Here is a 23,449-nt window from a genome sequence, read left to right on the forward strand (position 1 = left end):
ATAACACTGCCTGGACCAGCAAAACTCAGGGGGTTTCTGGTATTTGCTCCTAACGGGATTGCTTCTTGACCACCAATGATGATTTCATCACGAGTCGAAATTTTGAAGCGCGGGTCAACAGCTCCTCGGCCGATGAAATTTGCGGCGGCGATGACGATGGCTGGGTGAACGCAAACAAGCGGTGAATCACAAAGCGAGAATGACTCGCCCGACCATGTTCACAGTTCGACCGCAAATTCACCTGTGGACTGCTTCCTCTTTTTCTTCTAGACGTCGGCAGCGGTGATGGCTTTGGATTCGGACGGCATCTTCTTTCGCTCGCTCGACAGTTTGATTTGAGCGAAGCAAGACAAATGGGGGCTTCCTTCGCTATTGATGTCTGTGCCTGAGAAGCTCGCCCGGTCAGAGAAAGCCGATCTGTCGCCTGCTGAGATGCGAGCCAATCGGAGAGTGAAAAGCAAATGACGTCAAATTTTCTCTAGCCGCCCCTATTTATAGATTTGCTTGAAATCAACGTTCTCTTTTAAAACAGTTATTAAACTATTTGGACAGGTATGTGGGATTCAGTAAGTAAACGACATGAAGCTTTGATGTCTTATCTTTCGATTGAGGTGCTAATCAAGAAATTTCGTTAAGCCAGCGAGAAGTTATAAACGTTTAAAATATTTCATGCCAGCGTAACGCTCTTGGTTTTGTAATTCCAATTTCACTCCTGTATAGAGAAGAAAGACGTACTTCTACGTCAAAAATTGTGCTTCTTCTCTTCAAGATGTCTGAGAAGAAGTTCACGATCTTTAAGAGTTTCCGGCAAAACGCGACAGTCTCCTTTCTTTGCGATTTGGAAGGAAACCTTGATTCCCCTAATGGAGTTCAAGATCTCCTGCCTAAATCCCGCAAATTCGGAACAACTGACCACGATAGGCGGCACTCTTTGCTTCCTCACTTGAATCAAAGAGCCTGGGCTAGAGGCTGCTTCGATTTGGTGTTCGGAAAATTTGTCTAGAGCATCGAACTGATTGCTCATTTCGATACAATTATTCATTTCACCCTTGGAAGAAAGTTCGCATTCCGGGGAAGCGTCCTTTCTTCCATTCTTGCCACGTGTAGTGACAGTTTTAAAACCCACTTTTTTGGAAGGAAGTAGTGAATTCAGAGATTCACCCTTCCTTTTGTTAGTTGTTGATACCATGTTTAGTTAATAAACGAGAAAGACGTGACCTTCGAGAGGTTTTTTCCCTAGACGGTGTCCAAGAAGGATTACCACCGCTAGCTTTCGCCAACGGGTCCAACGAAAAATCGAAGGCACGGGTCCAAACAAGGATCGTAAAGGGATCAATAGTAGAAAAAATAGTACTGAAAAGTACTGTTTAAGTAGCACTGAAAAGTACCGTTTTTAATTTTAGCACTGAAAAGTACTGTTTGTGTAGCACTGAAAAGTACTGTTTTATTGCTTTAGGTAGTTTTTAAGAAAACTTCCAAGAGCAGAGAGAATTCGTGTACGCACAGCACGAAGGTACGATGCGCACTGGCGATTGAATGGATTATGAAACACAAAACACAGACAAACAGACGTAACACTTAGAACAAATCTCAATCAAAATCATAGTCACGAGGACATGTACGCCCAATACTAAAATCGGTGTGTATGGCCGACAGGCCAACAGATGGCGGTAGTGCGTAAACGTCAAACGCGAACAAAAACGATGCGAGCGCTGCGGGTGGCAGATTGGCCACTTACCATATTTTTGAATCGACCGTTAAAAAGGTGGTCGATGGACAATGATGAGAGTGTGACGTCTGTTTGTCTGTGCACAAAACTTGGCTATTTCAAAAAGTATCTAGGGCACGATAGCATTTAATTAGCGTGTAGTGTTCAATACATGCTGTCACTTCTAGTGCTTTATTATCCAAGACACAGTACCTATGCTGTCAGTTTCTAAATTCGAATCGAAACATTTCAGAGTGGCTTGCGAATAAAGAGAACGCATGGTACTTTGTACAAAACGGTGATGAAGAATGATGTCCACAAGAATCAAAATGAGGAGTTTCGGATGAAAATAAGTAACACCAACGCAGAATTTATTCATATTTTCAGTTTATTGTGTGTCACTGTTTCAATTAATTATCTCATTTCACTTTTAGTTGCATAAACTGCTAGCTGAATGTGTGTCTGTAGGTATATGTTAATCTGTCCACCTGACTCTCTGAGGGGTCAGTTCCGCTTTATATCAATGCAATAAACGTAATATCGTACATCAGAACTCTGTTGCATATCCTACGCAATTTCTCTTTCTTGTAAATAAAGTCAAATCATCATTACCATCTCTTCGCGTCTCGAAACTATCTTTTTCTCGTGTTGCTCTTTGCTAGTATCATTTCGTCCTTAGTCGGGATTTGCCGTTTCTTCAGTAGCTAACGTGCAAAACTGAAAAGACTTCATTTCAACGATCTAATTGGTTCACCAAAAGCTTAAAAGCCAATGCAAAAAGAATGCATTGCATTATAGCATTGAGCCAACAATTGGTAATATTTGGAGAACGAAAAACAGCAAGAAAATAAACGTTCATCACCCTACGCAATAAAAAAAATGGAAAAGTGTTTCACATATCTATAGATAAAACGCTACAAATTGGTTTCAATATATATCCTCAAGAACTGCTCGCTAATTAAAAATGTAGTTTGATTATTCCTCATCCAAAGATTCCAAAAGGGCGGTTAAGTATAATCCATTATTGTGTGTGATTTCTGTTTAGTAAACTTTCGCTACAAACTACTACACAATATGTGACAAAGTTGTTTCATTTTATATCGAGCTGCAGCACTTCGCATGCTGAAGCATATCTAATGCGCAAATTCCAAATGAGCACCAATTTTTTTCCTATCGCTTCGGCTGTTTCTGGTCCAAAAAATGTCTACGGTGCCTTCGCTTCACAAATCGTCCGCCGCTTTGTCGCTACTCTAAAGATTAGTCGTATTATTATACACAAATAGGGGTCGAACTGCTTTTGATTCTTTATTATTTTCGACAAGTTTTTACATTCTGGATTAAATCTCTCTCTTATAAGTCTAATAACAATTAAATATTTTTCTGCCAAAGGACAATTTCTTGTTCACTTAAACGAGCTTTTTTGTATTATCTTCAAAAGCCGACTCTACGAGTAGAAGATCGACGAAAAATCTTACTCTGCTAATAACACATCCTTCTTCCATTTATCTTTCATTTTAATTTGCTCCGCATTAATCGCCTAATAGTTACAACGACACAAAATTATTAATCTTTCAACCGCTTGTGACTGACTGTTTCTTTTGCATATTGATTATATAATCTGCTGCTTTCTATAGTTGAATCACTAAACACAAACTCAAACATGCCATCGAACGGATACTCGTTAAAAAAGAAACTGAACAAAACTGAAGAAACAATGAACAAAACTCCCTCTCAATCTCATACGCATATCTCATTGGACCTTTTCTTATCGCGCGCGCAAAACCTTTTCCTCTACTGACTTTTACATATAAATACAGAAAATTATACATTTAACAACTGATTAACCTGACTAACTGTGTAAAACAAACAGAACCTACTGTAATAATAAAAAAAATCAGGATGACGGCCATTATTTCGAGCTTTCGAAGCCATCAGTCAGCGCATGTTCACATAGACGGGAAACGAGAGCGACTTGGCCACTCCGTTTCCGTAACATTTAAAAGCTATCATCGTCTTGTCATACGATGGACTCGGACGGATCTCCGTCCTCGGACCAGCTGACTTCCATGGGCGTGTCATTGCCCTCGTTGGAAATGGTTCCGTTCAGACTAGCTACGATTTTCCGCAACAGGGGATCTTCGCTAGACATTGCCCCGCGGATTTGTCCGTGTTCTTCCAGCTGCACTAGCGCTTCCCGAGCCTCACCGGACGACGACCGGGATGAACAGGATGGTCCTCCGGTGCTAGAGGAGCTGCTACTGCTACTTCCACTGCTAGTGCAGCTTGCTCCAGACGAGAGGTCATCGGATAGGCAAGAAGAGGAGGATGCCTCATCGTCCGAGTTCGAACCGGATACTAAGGCCTCTCCGGCCGCTTCCTTTGGTAACGAGTTGCTCTTGCCAGTTAGGCTTTTGCGTGCAAACTCACGCCGTTTCTTGTGCGCCGGAGTGTCGCTCCCGTACTCTGTCAGCGCTGTCGTATCACAAGTTATCAAACCCCGATTTTCTTTGCTTTTCTTAAAGTTTGGGGTTTTGTCCCGGTGAAAAAACTCGACCGGCTGCTCCGATGTACCTTCGGCAGGTCCCTCTCCGAATGATCCCGCTCGGCTCCTGCTGTAAGGGCTTTCGCCACCCATCTCGCCTAGAAATTCCGTTTCTTCGAGAAATAAATCTTTCCCATCTCGAAACGACTTACTGACACCGTTTTCCATTCGCTCGTTCAGAAACCTTTTGTGAGCGTACGGGGAGCTGCTGTAAAGTGGGGGTTCCTTCCACGAAAGTGGCATCTCTGCCATCCGAATGGGTTTGGAAACCGCCGACGACGAAGCACCCGAGTTCGAACGTACGATCTTCTTTGGTGGTTCTGTGGCCGCTTTGATGCTGACAGATTTAGACCTCAGTCTCGGGGTTGTGGGCGTTCCCATCTTGGATGGCGATGCCTCTTGCTGCTTCAAGATTGATCCCACTGAGCTGGATTGTTGAATACCGTTCAACGAAGTGTTGAAGCATCGCTGTCGTTTCACATCCTGATTGGCACCACCGGCGGCGTTTGCATACGAAGACCGAAAGGATCCCGCTCGACGAACCATTCGCGAGGCGGAAATCTCCGGTGGTTCGTCGTCCATCTCCAGAACCCACGAAACCGAATCGCTCTTTTCAACCACACCCTTGATGACCGGAGAAGTCGGTGGCGACAGGTCGTCCATCTCGAATACCCGCTCTGAACCGGCACTGGATCGGCTGTGGTTGACCTGCGAAGTTGTCGGCGGGTCCAAACTGACCCGGGTTGCGTTCATGAAGCTGCTGGTGTCGTGGTAGCTCTTGGACAGCTCGGCGTACACGTGTGAGAACTTCTCCGAGTTCTGTTTCAGCTTCCACTGCAGTTCCTCGTTGTGCTGCGACAGTCGGGTCTTGGTTTTGGTTTCCTGCTTCAGGTTGTCCTGGAGTAGCTTCAGCTTCTGCTGCAGGTCCCTGGAATGAAAGAGTGAGGAGGTTAGTTTGCTATTCGTGGATGAAGAGGGTGAAATATGGGCCCTTATAATGACAATGTAATATCTATGATAAGGATAACGAAAGCCATGTAATTCACATGAATATTATCACGATGTTAAAGTAAGTTGTCTTTGTGATGTATTTTTACCGTGTAGCGATATACTTAACCTTCCTTGAACCGCAACAAAAAGTTAAAGACCCGGAATTTCAAACAGCTCACAAAAATCAGTCAGTTGGCTGATGTCGGTTCTGTTGGGCTGAGGTCCGCTACTATTGAGTTGATGAATAGTTTGCCTACAATTAGGAAATATCTTACCGGGACCAACCGGATGCCATTTATTTTGAATTCCGTCAAGTTAGATCTATGCGGAACCATTCCTGGGAACTCGAAAGGTGGCATCATCCATAAATTTTAATGCCTGTGGCTTTTTAGTTCAATTATAGATGAATGACTGTGGAAATGGGACATTTTGTAGCAAAACTTAACATTCGGCGACTTAATCTTAAAGGCGAAGTTGAAGTGGTGCGAATCGAAGTAAAAACACACACTGTTATTTTAGTTGCCAAATAAAACAGATGTGTGTTTTTATTTTCTTCAAAAAAAAAACTGAAAACTTCATTTCAGTTTTACCTTTTGCTCCATTTTTACTTGGATCTTAATGATTTATCATGTAACTCATCCCACAAAAATCTGTTCTTTTTCGACTACATTTTTTACTTGTAGCATCAGAATTCATTTTTATGGAGCAAAAAAAAAAATCAACAGTGCTCTCCGAACAACTTCTTCGCCGTTGGCGTAGTTTACTCAAAAATATTTAGTTTAGAAGTGCTCTAGATCAACGCCTGTATTGAGAAAAAAAATATCAGTTTACACCAATTATGTCAATCTTCACAAGTTTGCTCAGAGTGTCGAAGTCAAACTAGTGATATGATATATACATAAAAAAATTGAGATTTCTTGTATTTAGGTGAATATAAATCAAAACCGTATCTCAATTTTTTAAGAACTTCTAAAAAAATAAGGTTAGAGGTATTTAAAAATTAACATTGACTATAACTTCTTGTTTTAAGAAATGTTTAAAAATTGCTGAATCAGGGTTCAAGCGTTACATTAGGATTATATCAGGAGCTTTCTTTCCTTCTTTGTTTTTTTTTTCTAAGACTACGCATAGAATTCCCCAGAAATTGTAAAGATATTTCTAAAGATGTCTCATGGGTTCTGAATAATTACTCGAATTTTTTTTCCTGATAATCCAGAAAGTCCATCGAAAGCAGAAATTCTATAAATTTGGCTTAAAGGATTTTTTCGATAATGCATATAAATTTTGTGAGAGTTCTTGGAGATATTCATAAAAGATCTTAAAGGAGTTTCTTAGAGCACTGCTGGATGAACGAGAAATGCAAGAGAGACATCAGAGTTTTTTTTTTCTTTCTTTGGTAATGAGGTTTTCAGCTTTAGGCTGGTTCATATCAGATCTGAAAAAAAAATATTATTATCGCATACTTAATTGAATCCCTGAATGCATTCGTTTAGAATCTTTAGATAAATTCCTTTTGAAAGAAAACCAAGGCCCAATTCATATCAGAATCCGAAAACATTAACAAAAATAAATTACCTGTAACGCATTGACGTAAAGAATTAAATTGAAAATACAGTGGGGATTCGCTGGTTAGAACATAACTGCCATACAACTAACGAGTCCGAAGCATTAGTTGGAATGCACATAAACATGCAAGTTTATTCTATATATGGAGAGTTCAATGCGACGGTTTTGGAGACGTCAATGCCAGTTTGACATCTACTATTGACATGTTTGTGCGTTTTAGTTGAATTTTTATCCAACCACAGAGTCGTTCAATGTAGTGAAGTCCCAACGAGCGAATTCCCACTGTATCTATTCCAAAATAATAAACACATTTTTTGGAAAAAAAAAAAAAACAAAACATATACTATGTGATTCCTGAAAAAGCGATTGGCAGTGTTCATTAAATATTCTCAAGAAGTCCAAATGTTGATCTATCTTGGAGAAATTGAAGGCGGAATTTTTGAAAAACATCTTAGCAATTTTTAGCGAAAACTCAGGATGTGGTTTCTTAGATTATACGAATCATTCCTCCATAGAATAATCTAATGATTTCTTTAAAATCTTTGGATTATTTTATGGAGGAATAATGTAAAAGTTCTTAAAACAGTAAATGAAATAATTCCTTGTGATATTAAAAAAATATTGAGCTCAAAAAAGCTTCTGGAGGAAATCTTAGAAAAGTTCCTGGAGAAGTATGGGAGAAAAATCTTGTAAAATACTAATTTTAAAAGAAATTTTTAGGGAACTCTGTTTGATTCTTTGTACCAATTCTCCGAGATAGATCTTCTGCATAACTAAAATTTTATCTTGAAAAAACTTGAGAAAAAACTCAAGAAAGTTTATAACACAACTTGACAAACATCGTACTTAGTTCGATTTAAATTAAACAATTTAGTGGTCTAGAATTTTTCCGAAAAACGTCTAGAAAGTCAAGGAAGATAATAAATCTTCAAGCTGTTTAGTGGAATACCTATAAGTAGATGAAAAACCGAATTTATTACTATGTATACCATTTAATTCCAGTAGAGTTTGTATCCTTTGACAGATACGCGTATTTCGACCTCAACTGTAAGGCCGTCTTCAGTGTCGTGTACTAGACTCGACTAGTCGGCTCATCTCTTCCACAATATTTTGGAACAGTTTATTTATATTTTTTTTTTTGTATCAAAACTAGGAATTCGACTGATCATGGTTGTGACCTGGGAGTGAGAAACCGATACGAAATTTATGTACGTCAAGGTGAGCTGAGATTTCGCTGTCACGAACTGTCACTGTGAGCCAAAATTTTAAACAATGGACAAACATGATAAAAGCGCGTAATTGATCAAAACATATTTTTGCATTGCATCAAATGTGACAAAAATCGATTGAGAGGCTATTCGTGGCACGCACACTAAATGTCTTCTTCTTCATCTTGGTATATACTCTCATTGCGTATACACCACTGCGTCTACGCCAGTTCATGCGGGAAAGTGTATAGGGGTGGTAAATTTATGGCAGAGAGGCTTGCTGTTTGGTTAGTAGACAGCCTATGTATCAGGCATAAGGAAAAGCGTGCTATAATGATGAAAGTGCTTCCAGTGCACAATGGTCCAGATAGCAAGTTTAGACGGACATGAACTTTTCGACGTCATTTTGAGGTTTTAGAGTATAGGTTGCTTCCCAGAAGTGTCTCGAAATTAGTTGTACTACAATTCGTACGAAAGGGATTTTTTTCTCTGCACTAATCGCAATAGTGTCCTATACGCCAACTTTTTTATGTTAATAGATAGCAAGTTGGTATGTTCAGCAAAGTTGTAGCATATTTTAATACAAAAAACATTGTAGAACAAACTTTTTCTCTATCTTTTATACTTTCTGAGATAATTGACTTTATATATGAAAAAAAAATGAAGGAAATCAGTTTTTCACTCATAAGTCATTTATTTCCAAATTTTAGCAGCCTACTATGTTCTACAAAGATTTTGGTACTGCTATATTCTACAACTTTGGTGAATATACCACAGTTGTATTTCTTCTCGTTTTCTTATTGTCTTCTTCTTCTTCTTCCTGACGTAACGTCCCAAAGAAGATTTTAATTTAAAATCATGCCGTATTAAAAATCATACATGGTAATATGTTGCAAGAGTTGAGAGGCATTCAATTTATTTATCTTGAGTCTTTGATTTATGTATAGCAGTAACTATTACAGTAGTTAAAGTCGTATTGACATCAGTCATAGTAACCATGTCAAAAAAATACAATTGCGATTGCTACTCACATCAGATCCAGTGATCTCACTGACAAATCGTCGAATCGCACAGAAGCATTCGGAATTGCACGAAGAAGCGCAAGAATTATTGAAAAAGTTTTGAAAATAATGCTTTTCAACAAATATAGTACAGTCTACAAAATCAAACAGGTGTTGATTATTTCATGCTGAATCGCGGCGGCCATCCCAACTAACAATTTTAGCGCTATAAGCCAAGATTATTTGCTTTGTGCTGTATAACAGTTGAATTGAAGCAGCGAACGCAGCAAATAATGAAAGCTGCCAAAAATAGAACGATTAGCGTTAATACAGCTGTAACGCAAACTTTTTGCAGCTACAAATATTAGCTGAATAAATTTCGTCAGTTATCGCTTTTGCTGCTTTCACTAAGCTGTAACTCAACACCGTAAAAGATAGCAACCTAATGATGTGGAATAAAACTCGCCATCATCAATCCGGCTGCTTCTATACAATATGATTTGTTATGCTGCTCAATATATATTTAAGAAGCGCTTTGTCGTTAGTTATACAGCAAGCATACAGCAGTATGCAGTAAAACAACAACTTGTGGCGCATCTACTCAGCTTGTTGGATGTAAACAATGCGTTTGACGTTTCGCACCCTTTTACAGCCTGATGAAGTGGTGTAAGCGCGGCTATGGCATCTTTTACGATCATTATAAAATATTGTGTGAACCGTTTTCGATGTAGAACAAAACGGTGTGTTTTCTTTGCCTTTCAATATAGACTGTGGTGGCAACAAGGACAGCGTCGAGACTTGTGGATGCAGAGATCGTGAGTTCGATTCCAAGCGGTAGCAGGTAACGTTGGGAATATTAAATTCAGATACTTATGATATGAATTCCGGAAGCTGTGAAACAGCTTGAAAATAATATTTAATCGATAATACAGCGAAGCTGTATAATAATTATTCAACAGTTGCGAAATGGTTGAGAAAGCGCCTTCGGAAGAAGTTACACAGCTACTTGTCGTATAACTGTCGAGATAGAGCAATGATCGGTATGAATAAAAGCTGCCAACACAGCTTAAAAGTAGCTGAGTAGATTCGCCAGATTTGTTGGTAAAGGGATCGCATAGAAGATTTCGTTCGTATGTACAGCGCCTTTACTCAGCATAAAGCCGTATAAAGAGGGCCTAGAGAATGTTTAAATTTGCACTAAATGTTAGTTGGGGAGGGCCTAGAGAATGTTTAAATTTGCACTAAATGTTAGTTGGGATGACTTTTGTGTGTTTTATAAAAAAGATGATTAATTAATGTATTTTAATTGCAAATCACCCGTCATTGAAGATAGTCTTAAAAATATATATAAACATAATATATTCACCAAATTTCACTCAAATACTCTTTAAGGGGTGTAGAGCCACGGTGTGACAGGTAGGTTCATTTTCAAGTGCATCTTTGCGAGTTATTTGGCCTGTAATACGGTATGGTTTTAAATTAATATCTCCTACAATAAGAAAACCAGAAGAAACACAACTGTGGTATATTCACCAAAGTTGTAGAATATAATAGTATCAAAAACTTTGTAGAACATAGTAGGCTGCTTAAATTTGGAAATAAATGACTTATGAGTGGAAAAATGATTTTCTTCATTTTTTTATATAAAAAGTCAATTATCTCAGAAAGTATAAGATATAGAGAAAAAGTTTGTTCTACAAAGTTTTTTGTATTAAAATATGCTACAACTTTGCTGAATATACCAACTTGCTATCTATTAACATAAAAAATTTGGCGTATAGGACACTATTGCGATTAGTGCAGAGAAAAAATCCCTTTCGTACGAATTGTAGTACAACTAATTTCGAGACACTTCTGGGAAGCAACCTATACTCTAAAACCTCAAAATGACGTCGAAAAGTTCATGTCCGCCTAAACTTGCTATCTGGACCACTGTGCAGTGTCCGTCTCTAGTTCTAGCAAATGCTATGAACGAATAGATCAACTGTAATAGATTAAAAGTGGAAAGATAGAAGCAAGTGAAAGATACAAATACAAAATACGAGGAACGGGAAGGGCCTAGGATTGAACCCATGATCTTCTGCTTATGAAGCAGAGGCGGTAGCCATTAGACCACCAACCCCGTCACTACTCTTAGATCAGACATCAAGAAGTAGAAAAAGGAGGTGTAGAGAGCAGAAGCTGTTGAAATCAAATTAGCGAAGACTAAAAGTGCTCTGGCGACGGTGATACTGCAGCAAGAAAAAACCGGAACATCCACCGGAAAAAGGAACAGAGTAAAAGGGAAGTCAGTTGGAGCCACACCCGGTTTCATTCCAAAAAGAACTCGATCGTCGCCAGGTGACGAAAGATTGGCAGCATCCAAGAAACAAAAGAGCGCAGATGTAAAACCGACGGACGAAGCAACCGGCGGTGAAAATAGTGACACCCCTTGGCGGATGGTTCAAATCAGGAAAGACAGGAGAAGGATGGATAGCGCGAGAAAGCAAAAGCCCATCAGGAAAAAAGGAAAAGGTGAAGCGGTCGTCGTAAAAGCAATCAAAGCCACATACGCCGTCTTGCGGCCCATAAGACCCACAACTCAAGGGGTTTGGTGCTGACATGTGCTGACGTGCAAAAAGTCAGACGCACTTAAGCAGGGGATCATCGAGTTGAAAAAGGACTGGGTGAACAGAAGCTTAGCTTATAAAGAGCCTACAGAGAGCGTAATGGGCAAGAAGGTGAAAGTGGCAGCCACGAGTCCTCCACTGATTTGGACGAAATTACCTCTGAAGATGAGATAAGGGCCGCTGTGAGAGAATTTGATGGCTTCCAGTAGACGCAGCCAGCAAAGCGCTGAAAACCGACAAAATCAAGGTCGAATATTCGGTATGCCTACTAAACGGCTCTCAGCGACCTGATGGGTGCTACAGGTGCCTAGAATATGACCATCTGGCCCTGTTCTGCAAAGGTGTCGAAATAAGTAAGCTGTGTAGATGGTTAGGAAGGCCACAGAGCACAAGACTGTACCAAATCACAAAAATGTCTGATTTGTGCAGACAAAAAACGTAACAAGCCTAAATGCCCGGCCTCTAACCAGAGAATCATTAAACCAAAGTGCAGGTAACCCAACTAAACCTCAACCAATGCGACACAGCACAACAATTGCTGTGGCAATACGTAACGGAATCGAAGTGTGATGTAGCTCCCTGACTGAGCCGTATCGCATACCACATGGAGACGGTAACTGGATCGCCGTTAAAGCAAAGACAGCTGCAATATGGACGATGGGGAAATATCCTATCCAAGAAGTTGTGTTCCAGGCTTCGTGATCGCCAAAATGAATGAAGTACTAGTGTGTAGCTGCTACGCACCACTTCGATGGAAAACAGTTCAATCAGATGGTGGATGAACTAACTGCTGTTCGGAAATCACTTGTAATCGCCGGCGACTTCAATGCATTGGGCGGTAGAGTGGGGCAGTCGTCTTACCAACCCACGAAGTCATAGTCTGCTCGAAGCCCTGGCAAAGCTGAATGAAGACTTAGCAAACGATGGAATCACTAGTACGTACCAAAGAGATGGACGAGAATCGATAATCGATATCACCTTTTGTTGCCTAGTGCTATCGGGAAGTACGAACTGCAGAGTCTGCGACGGATATACCCACAGCGATCACCAAGAGGTCCGGTATACAATCGGTGAACGGACACAGAATACCCAAAGCGAAAGGCAACTAGATAGAGCACTCAGAAGAGAAGATCCGATACTGAATTTGAATTCGGAGGTTTTATTTTTTATCGGAAAGAGTTTCCATAAAGAACTTCGATAGAAAAGCAAAATGTGAAAGTTTCCCCAAGTAACCACTAGCCTGCTAATTCGCCTATTTGGCCATATAGGGCTATTGTACGGCTAATATATGGCATGTCAGCTGTATTATAGTACTAGATTGGCACGTAGGGCGAATTAAAGTGCTACCGTTTTCTCAATGCGTACTTCTTGCTTGCTAGATACACTCGGGAAGCTACTGGAGAGGATCATCCTTAATAAGCTGACGGTGCTGCTTAATATCAATCATATCAGCTGATGGCTGATGGTCTAAAACTATCAATATCACTTGCGAGCTATCATTATCCCTTTGATTTGACAACCAACAGCAGTGATGTGACATCGCACTCTAGATCAAAATCACTGCAGAATGAGTGATCACGTGGTCATTATCCATGTTATTAATGTTTTTCAGTGACCAACACATAGTTTTAATCTATCTGCAACACTGCCGAAAATATCGTACTGATAAATTGCCATTTTATCTGCTTAATTTAAAGCTAAACTTAACCCATCAGTGATATCCATAGTCTATCGCTATCAATGCACTGGTGATGGAGTAGACAGCATAATATTGATGTGATATTGTTGTCGAAGAATTCGTGTACTTGGGCTCACTGGTGACCGCCGACAACGACACCAGCAGAGAAATCCAGAGACGCATCGTTGCTGGAAATCGTGCCTACTTTGGACTCCGCAGAACGCTCCGATCGAGCAAAGTTCGCCATCGCACGAAGTTGACCATCTATAAGACGCTGATTAGACCGGTACTCCTCTATGGGCACGAAACATGGACCCTACGTGCAGAGGATCAACGCACCCTTGGTGTTTTCGAACGGAAGGTGTTGCGGACCATCTACGGCGGAGTGCAGATGGAAGACGGAACGTGGAGAAGGCGGATGAACCATGAATTGCACCAGCTGCTGGGAGAACCAACCATTGTCCACCTCGCAAAAATTGGGAGGCTGCGGTGGGCCGGGCATGTCACCAGAATATCGGATACCAACCCGGTGAAAATGGTTCTCGAAAACAATCCGACCGGCACAAGACGACGTGGTGCGCAGCGAGCAAGATGGGTCGATCAAGTTGAGGACGATCTGCGGACCCTTCGCAGAATGCGTGGCTGGCAACGGGCAGCCATGGACCGAGTCGAATGGAGACGTCTCCTACGTACAGCAGAGGCCACCCAGGCCTTAGCCTGACTGGTAAGGTAAGATGATGTGATATGGAATGATCCGATTTGTATCGCAGTCGGCCTGTACAAATCAGCAAATTTTAAGCATTGATAGTGACATCGAGCAACTCTGCTGACGGCGATGCGGTTCGGATTTCGGAGAGGGAAGTCAATGATAGATGCAATCAAAAGCGTGGTGGACACAGCCAATAAAGCAAGAACGATAAAACGATGAGGCAACCGCTTTTGTGCAGTCGTTACGATCGATGTAAAGAACGCATTTAACAGCGCAAGAAGGGAAGCCATTGCTGCAGCGCTGCATACGATGAAGGTTCCTGACTATCTGTGCAGGATTCTTAGAAGTTATTTTGACAATCGGACACTGAGTTACAACATTTGTGAATAAGAGAAGAATATTGGAATCAATGCGGGCTTGCCCAGGGCTCTATTTTGAGTTCGACGCCGTGGAACGCAATGAACGATGGAGTGTTGATCCTGAAGCTATCAAGAGGCGTCGAAATTGTAAGATTTGTACGCGACATAACGTTGGTGGTGGTTGGCGAATCACTGGAAAAAGTGGAGATGCCGTTGTTGAAAACATGGATGCGGGAGAAAAAGTTGACCATAGCTCATTAGAAAACTGATGCTCATCAGCAACTGTAAAACGGTTCAGAATGCTGAAATCACAGTTGAGGAACACGTCATAGCATCAAAACGAGAACTGAAACATCTCGGCGAAATGATCAATGTTCGGCTCAACATTAATAGCCATGTCGATGAAGGCAGCAAAAGCGAATACGGAACTATTCAGGATTATGCCTAACAATTCGGATATAAACAGTAGCAAGAGAAGGTTATTGGTGAGCACGTCATCATCCATCCTTAGGTACGCTGGCCCAGAGGTATCGAGTTCGACTTGGCAGTAAGTTCAGCGTTCAGGCTGATGGCCATTCGGGTATCGAGTGCCTACCGCACCATATCGTCGGAGGCGGTTTGTGTGATAGCCGGCATGATCCCTATCGGCTACGTTTTGGAAAAAAAATATTATGAGTGCTACGAGGCCAGGGGCAATAGAGGAATTCGGAAGACTTTAAGAATCGACACAATGAGGAAGTGGCAGCAGGAGTCCTACGCTACGAATGGAAGGGGACCTATCGTCTTACCCCAAACCTGTCGAAATGGGTGAACAGGACGCTCGGAGAAGTCAGGTTCAACATGACGCAGTTCCTATCAGGCCACAGCTTTTTTAAAAAGTTCCTGCATAGGTTCGAGCACTTTGGATCGCCGCTCTGTCCAGAGTGCGGTGATGTAGAAGAAACGTCTGAACACGTAATTTTCGAGTAGCCCAGTACGTAATACTGCAAGGTGGTGCAGGAGGGAAAGTCAGGTGAAAGCGATCCTAGGAGTGTTTTAGTGGCACACAAGTGAATCCCACACAGCGCCAAATTAATCTGAACACCGGCATGTGAATGAACAATACACACAACAGGTCAGTCTTTAGAAGATTTTTAAGTTCCTAGACGCACAAAAAACAACTTAATGGACAATCGACCTCTTCCCCTTTTAAAATTAGTAACTATCAATCAATTGCTTCATTCTACTTACTTTTCCTCCTCAGTTTTGGTCCGAAGCTGCACCTGCAGATCCTCAATTCTCGACTCCAGGGCGGAGATCTTCACCAGCGCTCCGGGCAGCTCCTTGGCGTCGCGTTCGTACTCCTGCGTCAGCTTTCGCAGGTCGGATATCTCCCGCTGCTTAAGATCCAGCACGCATCGCAGGCTGTTCACCTCATCCTGCAGCACCTGCGCCTGGCTCAGATTTCCCGACGACCGGTTCGTCTGCAGCGGAGCTCCCGTAAACGAGTGATCCGATGTGAACGATCCGCCAAGGGAGGTACGCTGCGGTGGTTCGTGATCCTCGTTTGGCGGCGATGGTTCCAGCGAGCTTCGGCTGTGCCGTAGCACGGTACACTCATCCTGTGTGAGGCTGATCTTCTCCTCTAGTTCTAGCTCCCGAGCCTCCGCTGCTCGGCGCATTTCCTCCATCTGCCGGTTTAGCTGCTTGAGCTGTTCGGAAAGGTCACGTTCGCGCATTGCTGCCGCTTGGAGCCGTTCGCTAAACTCCAACTCGCTGGAGTGCACTTTCTCGCGGAGCTCATTCTCGGTACAGGTGAGGGCGTTTATTCGCTGAAGCAAGTCCTGTTCCCGGGCTTGCGACAGTTTGAGCTCGGCTTCCCGTTCGGCCAGACGGGATTCGTACAGTTCTGTCGTAGATAGTAGCTTGTCGTTCGCTTCAAGTTCCTTTCGAAGCGCTTCTGCTTCCAGGGCGGTAATCCGATCCGCGGCCGAGCGTTGATGCTCTTCTAGACAGGCTTCCACTGTAATGGGATCGTATGGTTAACTATGGGTACTACATGACTCGATGATGTAACATACCTTTATTAATTTCACATCGGTGCAGTTCCTGAAGTTCTGCCTCCCGTTCGGTGTTCTCCAGCAGCTGCTGCTTGAGCGACTGGCACGTGCTGCGCTCCTCATCGAGCATTGATTTGGTCTCTAGCAGGTCATGGGTGGTCTTCTGATGGGACTTTTTGACAGTGGGACAGGAAAAGGCATCCAGCTGTAATGATAACCAACGAGAGAACGAAAACTGATTAGATCCACAATCCAAGCCAAGGTGGGGATGCTTCTCAAACCAAGAGGAAGTGAAATCTTTGGAACATATTGTGAAGGCACGCGCCCTGTTCCGAGGACAAACTACGAATAAAACGAAACCATACAGATTTCCAATAAAACAAAAATGAGATCAATCTTTGAGAGATCGATGCGCGATCTGGGGCTACACAGAAGATCCAGATGATGCGTGATGGCGGCAACCATTCGAGAAGGGCAGATAAAATAAAACACGGGCAATCAATTCCGTTCCGTGTGAGTGATCCGTGCCGGCAACGACAAAGTCGTTTTCGGTTTCCAGCCTCCGTGTGCAATAGGTAGACGAACTTCACATCGTGCTCACCAGTTATGAAGGATGAAAATTGAGATCTTCTTCTAGATCGATCGGGCATTGGAGAATAATATGGAAATGTGCAGTTTGTGTTTTTTTGTCTGTTCTGCTTGTCGGTTGACTACCTGAGTTAGATTCAAACGACAAGTTCTGTCTTCGCTTATCCTGCCTGGTTCTTTACAGGTGAACCTACTTAAAGCTAGCTGCCTGTTGATTAGACTAATCCTTAATAGAAATGCCTTCTACCTTCATGAGATTAAATAACTTTGCACTACAATTTTTTGCAAATATCCCAAATATTGCGCCGAAGAAGGCTAGTTTGCCTTTAAATTTAATATCACTTACTTATCATAATATGATTGCTATTGTAGAAGGGGTAATATGCATCATCAAACGCATCTGGTCGTTTGAGAACGTCGCGACCCATTGGAAGCCCACACAATAGAAACCTCAAGCAGCACAGTTGCTGGCTAGTGTAGTGTGCTATTTCAATACCTAAAAAATAATGCGCTCTCGGGCTAGGCAATGGATATAAATAGAAAGCGTTGTGTTTTGATGGGCATCTAATTCTTCCGAAAGAGGTGCACTTTGCGAAAAACGACCACGTGATTATTGAGCTGAAATCGAATTCAGGTTAACTTCTGCGTCCATGAGTCTCATGGCGTAGGGGTAACGCGCCCTAACTAAAGATCAGGGAGTCGTGAGTTCGATTCTCACTGAGAAGGTGTGTAACTTTTTCGCAAAACTTCACATCAATTTGTCCATTTAATCCAATTGCAAAGTATATGTAATGTTTAGCTTTTCGGTAGTTGTTATCACTATTCAGTTTAGAGTTGCAAAATCCATGGGCGGCCATCTTAAAAAAAAAAAATCATGTCACATAAGAATGCATTGTTTTTTGAAACCAATCATCTTGCATACAAGTTTATCGGTTTGTATGCTGATTTATTCGCTTAATTTTCTACACATATGTATGGAGATTTTATTTGTAAAGATCTTTGAACATTTAGTCGATTTTTTGCGTAAATTGCGGATCTTGTTCAACTCATAATGATACCCATGATGGATTGTATACAGGATTTTTATTGGTGTTTTTCTTGTCAGATTTTATTGCAAATTCAGGGTGGATTTCAACATGTTGAAATTATGGTCTGGTCAAGATTCTTTTCAGATACAAATTTTCTGGATTTCGTGTTCGCCACACAACATAACTTAGTCAATGGGCAAAAGAAGGTTTCAGTTGAAAACTGTCAAGGTTTTTGTTTATTGAAAACTATGTTGAGAGGCAGTATTTGACTTAGTTGGGAAATAATGCCAGAAAGAGGGAAAAAAGTAGCTGATTTCTGAAAGGCTCTCTTTGGATTGCTGTTAATTGCACATTCTAAAACAGTTCTTAAAATAAAACTAAAAAAGTGGGGTTCTAAAATGTATTAATGCAATATTGTTTTTATTTAATTACACATAAGAGCACGTTCTTGCCACTACATTAGCAATTTTTCCCGCTCAAATAACGGCTATATCATAATTGAAATTTCATTTGAAAAACAGGTACAAATATGAACCTTGACACTTTGGATTATGTTTGACACTGGAGTTCTTACTATCTGACATTTCGGAAGGGACACGAAAAACAAAATACACCCAAATTTGAGTTTAAACCAAGAGGTGTGACAAAATCTCAAAAACCGTAAAATAATATTTACGGACTTACATCAACGAAAAACATTTAAAAACTGAGTAAACATGTGGTTCTGGCCTAAACTTAAGCGTTTGGTACTAGAATTGGGACATGGTTTTAGAACCCTATTGTTAAAGAAATTCCTGCGATTCCCACCACAGCCATTGAACATTTTCATCAGGAATATTTCTCGGCTTCGAAGCATGCTTGTCCGTTGTTTAGTGTTAAGTTGTGTGGACTTCGTGGCCGTGCGGTTAGTGTAACCAAGCATTTAGCCGCATCGAATCAAGGAGTGTGGGTTCGATTCCCGCTTGAGTCCGGCAAACTTTTCGTCAGGAACATATTTCGACTGTGCCACTGGGCGTTGCATGCTAGTCCGTTGTCTAGTGTGGTGCTGCTTCCTTCAAAGGACAAATCGTCCACTGGAAGCATTAATGTGTCGGTCTCTTTTTAAGGTACAGTCTGTTCAGCTTAATGGCTGAAGATGGTCTTCGTGATTTTTAATCTATGATATAAGAGAAATCTTGTAGAAATTCATTAAAAATGGGACAAAATGTGAAGGAATCTCATAAACCATGTTTGGAGTGTGAATTTTTTTTCTCTGCATTCTAAGTCCATTAGTTAAGAGCTGTCATTTTTGTAAACGTCAACTGAGAGCAGTATAAAGCGTGTACTGATCCGATTTTGTCAGCTTTTTGTTTGCGCGGATTTTGTTGTTGTCACCGTTCTATAGTCGAGTTGCCTCCATTTTATTAATCCAGCTTAAAAACTCTTAATTAGGGTAGAAGCATCGGTTTTAGCCATACGCCAGCGTAGGCATAGTGGATTACACTGTTTTACATCACCAATATGCAGGTAACCTTTTGTGTTCACATGAAGCAGCTACATTAATTCACTCGTCATAAAGGTTGACAATAGAACTACAATAGCTTTGAATCCCTGAAGAAGATTCAATATGGATCGAAACGTTAAAAAAAGGTCAAAAACTAGTTTTTGATCCCGAAAATCCGCGTGAAGCGCCAAAAATTTCTCGTAAAACGTTGCAATTTTTAAAAATCACTTATGACATTAACAGGGCTGGTAGCGGCTAGACAGCAAAATGATAATGATTTTAGGGACTATACTTATCAGAAAAGTACGCCCTAAATCGAAAATACATTAATTCTGGTAATGAATAGAAATCTACCATATTATGTGAAACTTAAAAAGTGGTATTCTGCATTGTAATCTGAAATATGTCCTAACCGTTTCATTCCCATGGTAGCTCCAGAGACCCATTGGTTTTCAACGATCTTGAGGCAAACCGAGTCAGATTAAATTTCTATTATAGTTACTAGAATGTGATTCCATATTCATATTAATCAGATCAGAATCCAATAGTCAAATTATTGTTTTAAAAGTAAAACGATTGATAAACAATAAATTCACTATTGAAAACAATTTTTTGATGCACTTTGGCAGTGGAGTTTTTTGAAAGCTGTTGAGCCCTTTTTTTGCTAAAATATGCGTCGTATTAGACAAATTAAACATCGAATTGCCCAAGTAGCTCTGCACTAGGGCTGTTCAAAATTGAAAATTCAATCTCCCATATCTTTCTTACCATAAAAATAGTGTTCTGTGAAATTTTCAGCATTCTAGGTAGTTATTAAAAGGTGTCCCAAAGACGATGTAGGTTTATATGGAAATTACTATGTAGAAATTTTGAAAAATGTTTCAAACACGTTAGTACTGGAATGTAAGTATAAATTTATCATCACATAGTAAGAACTCATTTTTCACAAAGTAGCTGAAGAGAGCAATTGAATTCGACGGATAGGAGAATAGATATTCACCACCTAGAAAGCTGTAAGTTTGACAGAACACTATATTCATGGTAAGCATAGTACGAAATATATGAGAGATTGGATTTTCAAACATTTTATAATGTCTGAATCGCCCTACTCTGCACCCCATTGTTTGTTCAAGCACTTCTTATAAAATTGCTTTATTCGTAGAGAAATAGTCGATCGAAGCCGTGGGAAAGACAGGGTTAACAGTTATCCGTCCAAGATACGACTTGATTGCTCAACTGTAGAATTTTATTTATCATAATATCATGTATGGAGCGTCATTGCATGTTGGTATTATATCTATAATTTCATATTTCGAATGTCAGGTGGAAGAAAAAATCTGGAAAATCAAGTCGATGTACTCCGGAATTGAAGTGTTTATAAAATTAATTCAACATATTTCATATGTTGTCTTTTGGTATTTCTGGATTTATTCGTGGAGGAGGAAAAAGGGTAAATTTTTCAACAAAAACGCGGATTTCCCGAGGATCTTATTCCGATGCTTTTAGATCAATGGGCAGAATATAAAACAAAGAAAGAATACTTGGAACGAATTCTTATAAAAAATAATGAACAAATTTTCTACTGAGTTTTAGGCGAGATCCTTGAGTAAGATTGTTTGGAACTCCAGTGCAATTTCTAAATTATTTTCTAAAAAATTGTGTTGATACTTCTTTAGAAGGTAGTTCAGAGATTCCTCCTAGTTATCCGCCGACAAAAAACTCTAAAAATTTACACAGCAATTCCGTTATACAGATCTGAAGGAAATACGTCATGGGTTTCAGCCAAACTATTAAACTATCTCACCCACAAAATTCTGTCCAAAACTGCTTTTCAAATTTTACCTGAGTTTTCACCACAATTCTGCCACAAATTTTTGCGTGACATTTGGCAGAATAATCGCCAGGTATCCCTCTTTCTCCTAAATTATAGATGTCATGATTTAAAAAGTTTGTCTTTTGGATAACATAAAAAAATTTACATCTTGCTGTTTTAGTCGAAGAAGACTATGATAACTTTATCTTCATATCACGGAAATAGTTACTTTAGTGACCAGTTTTGTAAGAATAGTAACTGTAGTGACTTTTTGATGAAAATATGGACTTTTCAGTGGCCAGGTTGAAAATAGTGACCAAGCCACTAAAAAATGACTCGCTACCAGCACTGCTTGGAACAATTTCATTGTATGGTTACAAAAACTGTCATGTCAATCATTCAATAATTTTCACCCTGCAGATATAGATCCTTTGGCAGTCACAAAAGGATAACTGCAGAACTGCTACCGAATTAGCCGAACGTAAGCCACGTTTCTTCATGTGTTCGGTATGAGTGCTTCTCAGGCACGAAAATGACTCAACTTTCTCATTGCTCCAGTTTACAATAATTGATCCATGCTGTGCATGATACCTGCCATTTTATCACAGATTCGTAGTGTTGTTCTTACCCATAGACTTCACTAGAGATTTTTGTCTGATCCTTTTCCTTCCAGATAGGTTGAAGAAACAATTTATGAAATACATAGCTTAAGAAATTTGAACAAGATTTCCATTTCTATTAAAAGTTGAGTGCAGGATTCAAACCAGTGAATGGTAGTAAGTTATGCAATTATCTAAGTCAAAGCTATTCGACTAAGAGGCAAAGTTTTGAGATGCAAATGATAATCAGCTACATTGCGTTCTACAGACCTTGCTATCCAGAGTAACCATGAGTTCGAAAATGAAACTCGTTACATTTCCAGTCAATCAGAGAAACTTGTGCTCGAGAAATTGCGAGACAATATAATTGGTATAAGCTTATGATGCAGTGCACTTCATGGTTCAAGTAAAATGTTAAGTAGATTTCTGAATAAGGATTTTAAGTATACAACGATAATTTGCAGTTTTATAATAATCAATCATTGACTTACAGCTTCATGCAGTACATTATTTTAAAAATCTAGAATTTTTTATCATACTTTCAGTACTGGATTAATAATCGGTTCCTAGAAACTAGGAGCGTAGATAACTATTATTTAAATTTTCATTTCAATAAATGTAAACCTAGCATTGTAGTAACACTTCTAGTCGTTTCTGACATAGTAAAGAATACATTAATTTATAATTCCAATATCACGTCATGGATATCCTGAGCATATGTTATTACGCCCCTTGGAGCTCGGGTTCAATCAATCACAGTCTATTTAATTAAGCAATTTGCAATTTGATTTGATAAAGTTGTATCGTAGAAGCAGAACGAGGAATTTGAACTCTAATTCTGATTTGATTTGAAAAAAAGCACATTTCTCACCCTTTGCAGGTCGTAGATATTCATATCCATAAGGTTGAACATTTTCTGTTGAATCACTGATCCGATGCCGCTCAGAATTCCTGTCATACTTTGTTACATTGCACTTTTCACTTAGGTTTGAAAAAAAAATCACATATCCAGTTTCAAATGAAACGCGTTTTACCACAGGAAAGATTCAAACTGACTGACACTGTCGTACCGGTAAGGTACTTTCCCAGTCTCATTTGTCAGCTGAGCTGGGACCCACCACCTTCGTCTTGTTAGTGGTAGTTGTCCAAAGGGATCACTTCGCAAAGGTAGTTGTGGGGTGCATGTGCTGAATACTAACGCAGATTTCCAGAGATCCCGAACCATTTATGATCGAAGCTCAGGCAAAATTGAAAGTGACTACAACCTGGTGTAACGTGGGACCACGCTTCGGTTACCGGTCAGGTACACCGAATCCCGACCGGAATCACATAACAAGATTGTAACATATTTCTATCAACAGCAGTTGAAAACAACGACAGTTAATATAATTTTCCTATCAAGATGGGTTCGTTCTTAATTCTTAATTCTCTTAAAAAAAAGTTACCCAAAAAGGCCGACATCTGCGTAGAATTTTCACAAACGCTAAAAACTTAGATTTTTCTTGCTAATATATGCTCAATTTTCATGT

At 40.3% G+C, this 23,449-nt stretch overlaps 1 protein-coding gene across 3 annotated transcripts in view; it reads right to left on the reverse strand.

Moving 5' to 3' along the window:
* Positions 1–2,078: 2,078 nt before the first annotated feature.
* Positions 2,079–23,449, reverse strand: part of LOC5575208 — a 600,791-nt gene continuing 579,420 nt past the window's right edge. For all 3 annotated transcript variants that reach the window (XM_021846215.1, XM_021846212.1, XM_021846213.1), the window contains 3 exons: positions 16,431–16,614; positions 15,601–16,372; positions 2,079–5,178 (listed from right to left, as the gene is read on the reverse strand). In XM_021846215.1, coding sequence (XP_021701907.1) covers positions 3,726–5,178; positions 15,601–16,372; positions 16,431–16,614 — 2,409 coding nt within the window. In that variant the 3' untranslated portion in view covers positions 2,079–3,725. The remainder of the gene's footprint in view (positions 5,179–15,600; positions 16,373–16,430; positions 16,615–23,449) is intronic.

The sequence above is a fragment of the Aedes aegypti genome, chromosome 2 (genome assembly GCF_002204515.2).
Source record: "Aedes aegypti strain LVP_AGWG chromosome 2, AaegL5.0 Primary Assembly, whole genome shotgun sequence".
In the NCBI taxonomy this organism is placed as follows: Eukaryota; Metazoa; Arthropoda; class Insecta; order Diptera; family Culicidae; genus Aedes; species Aedes aegypti.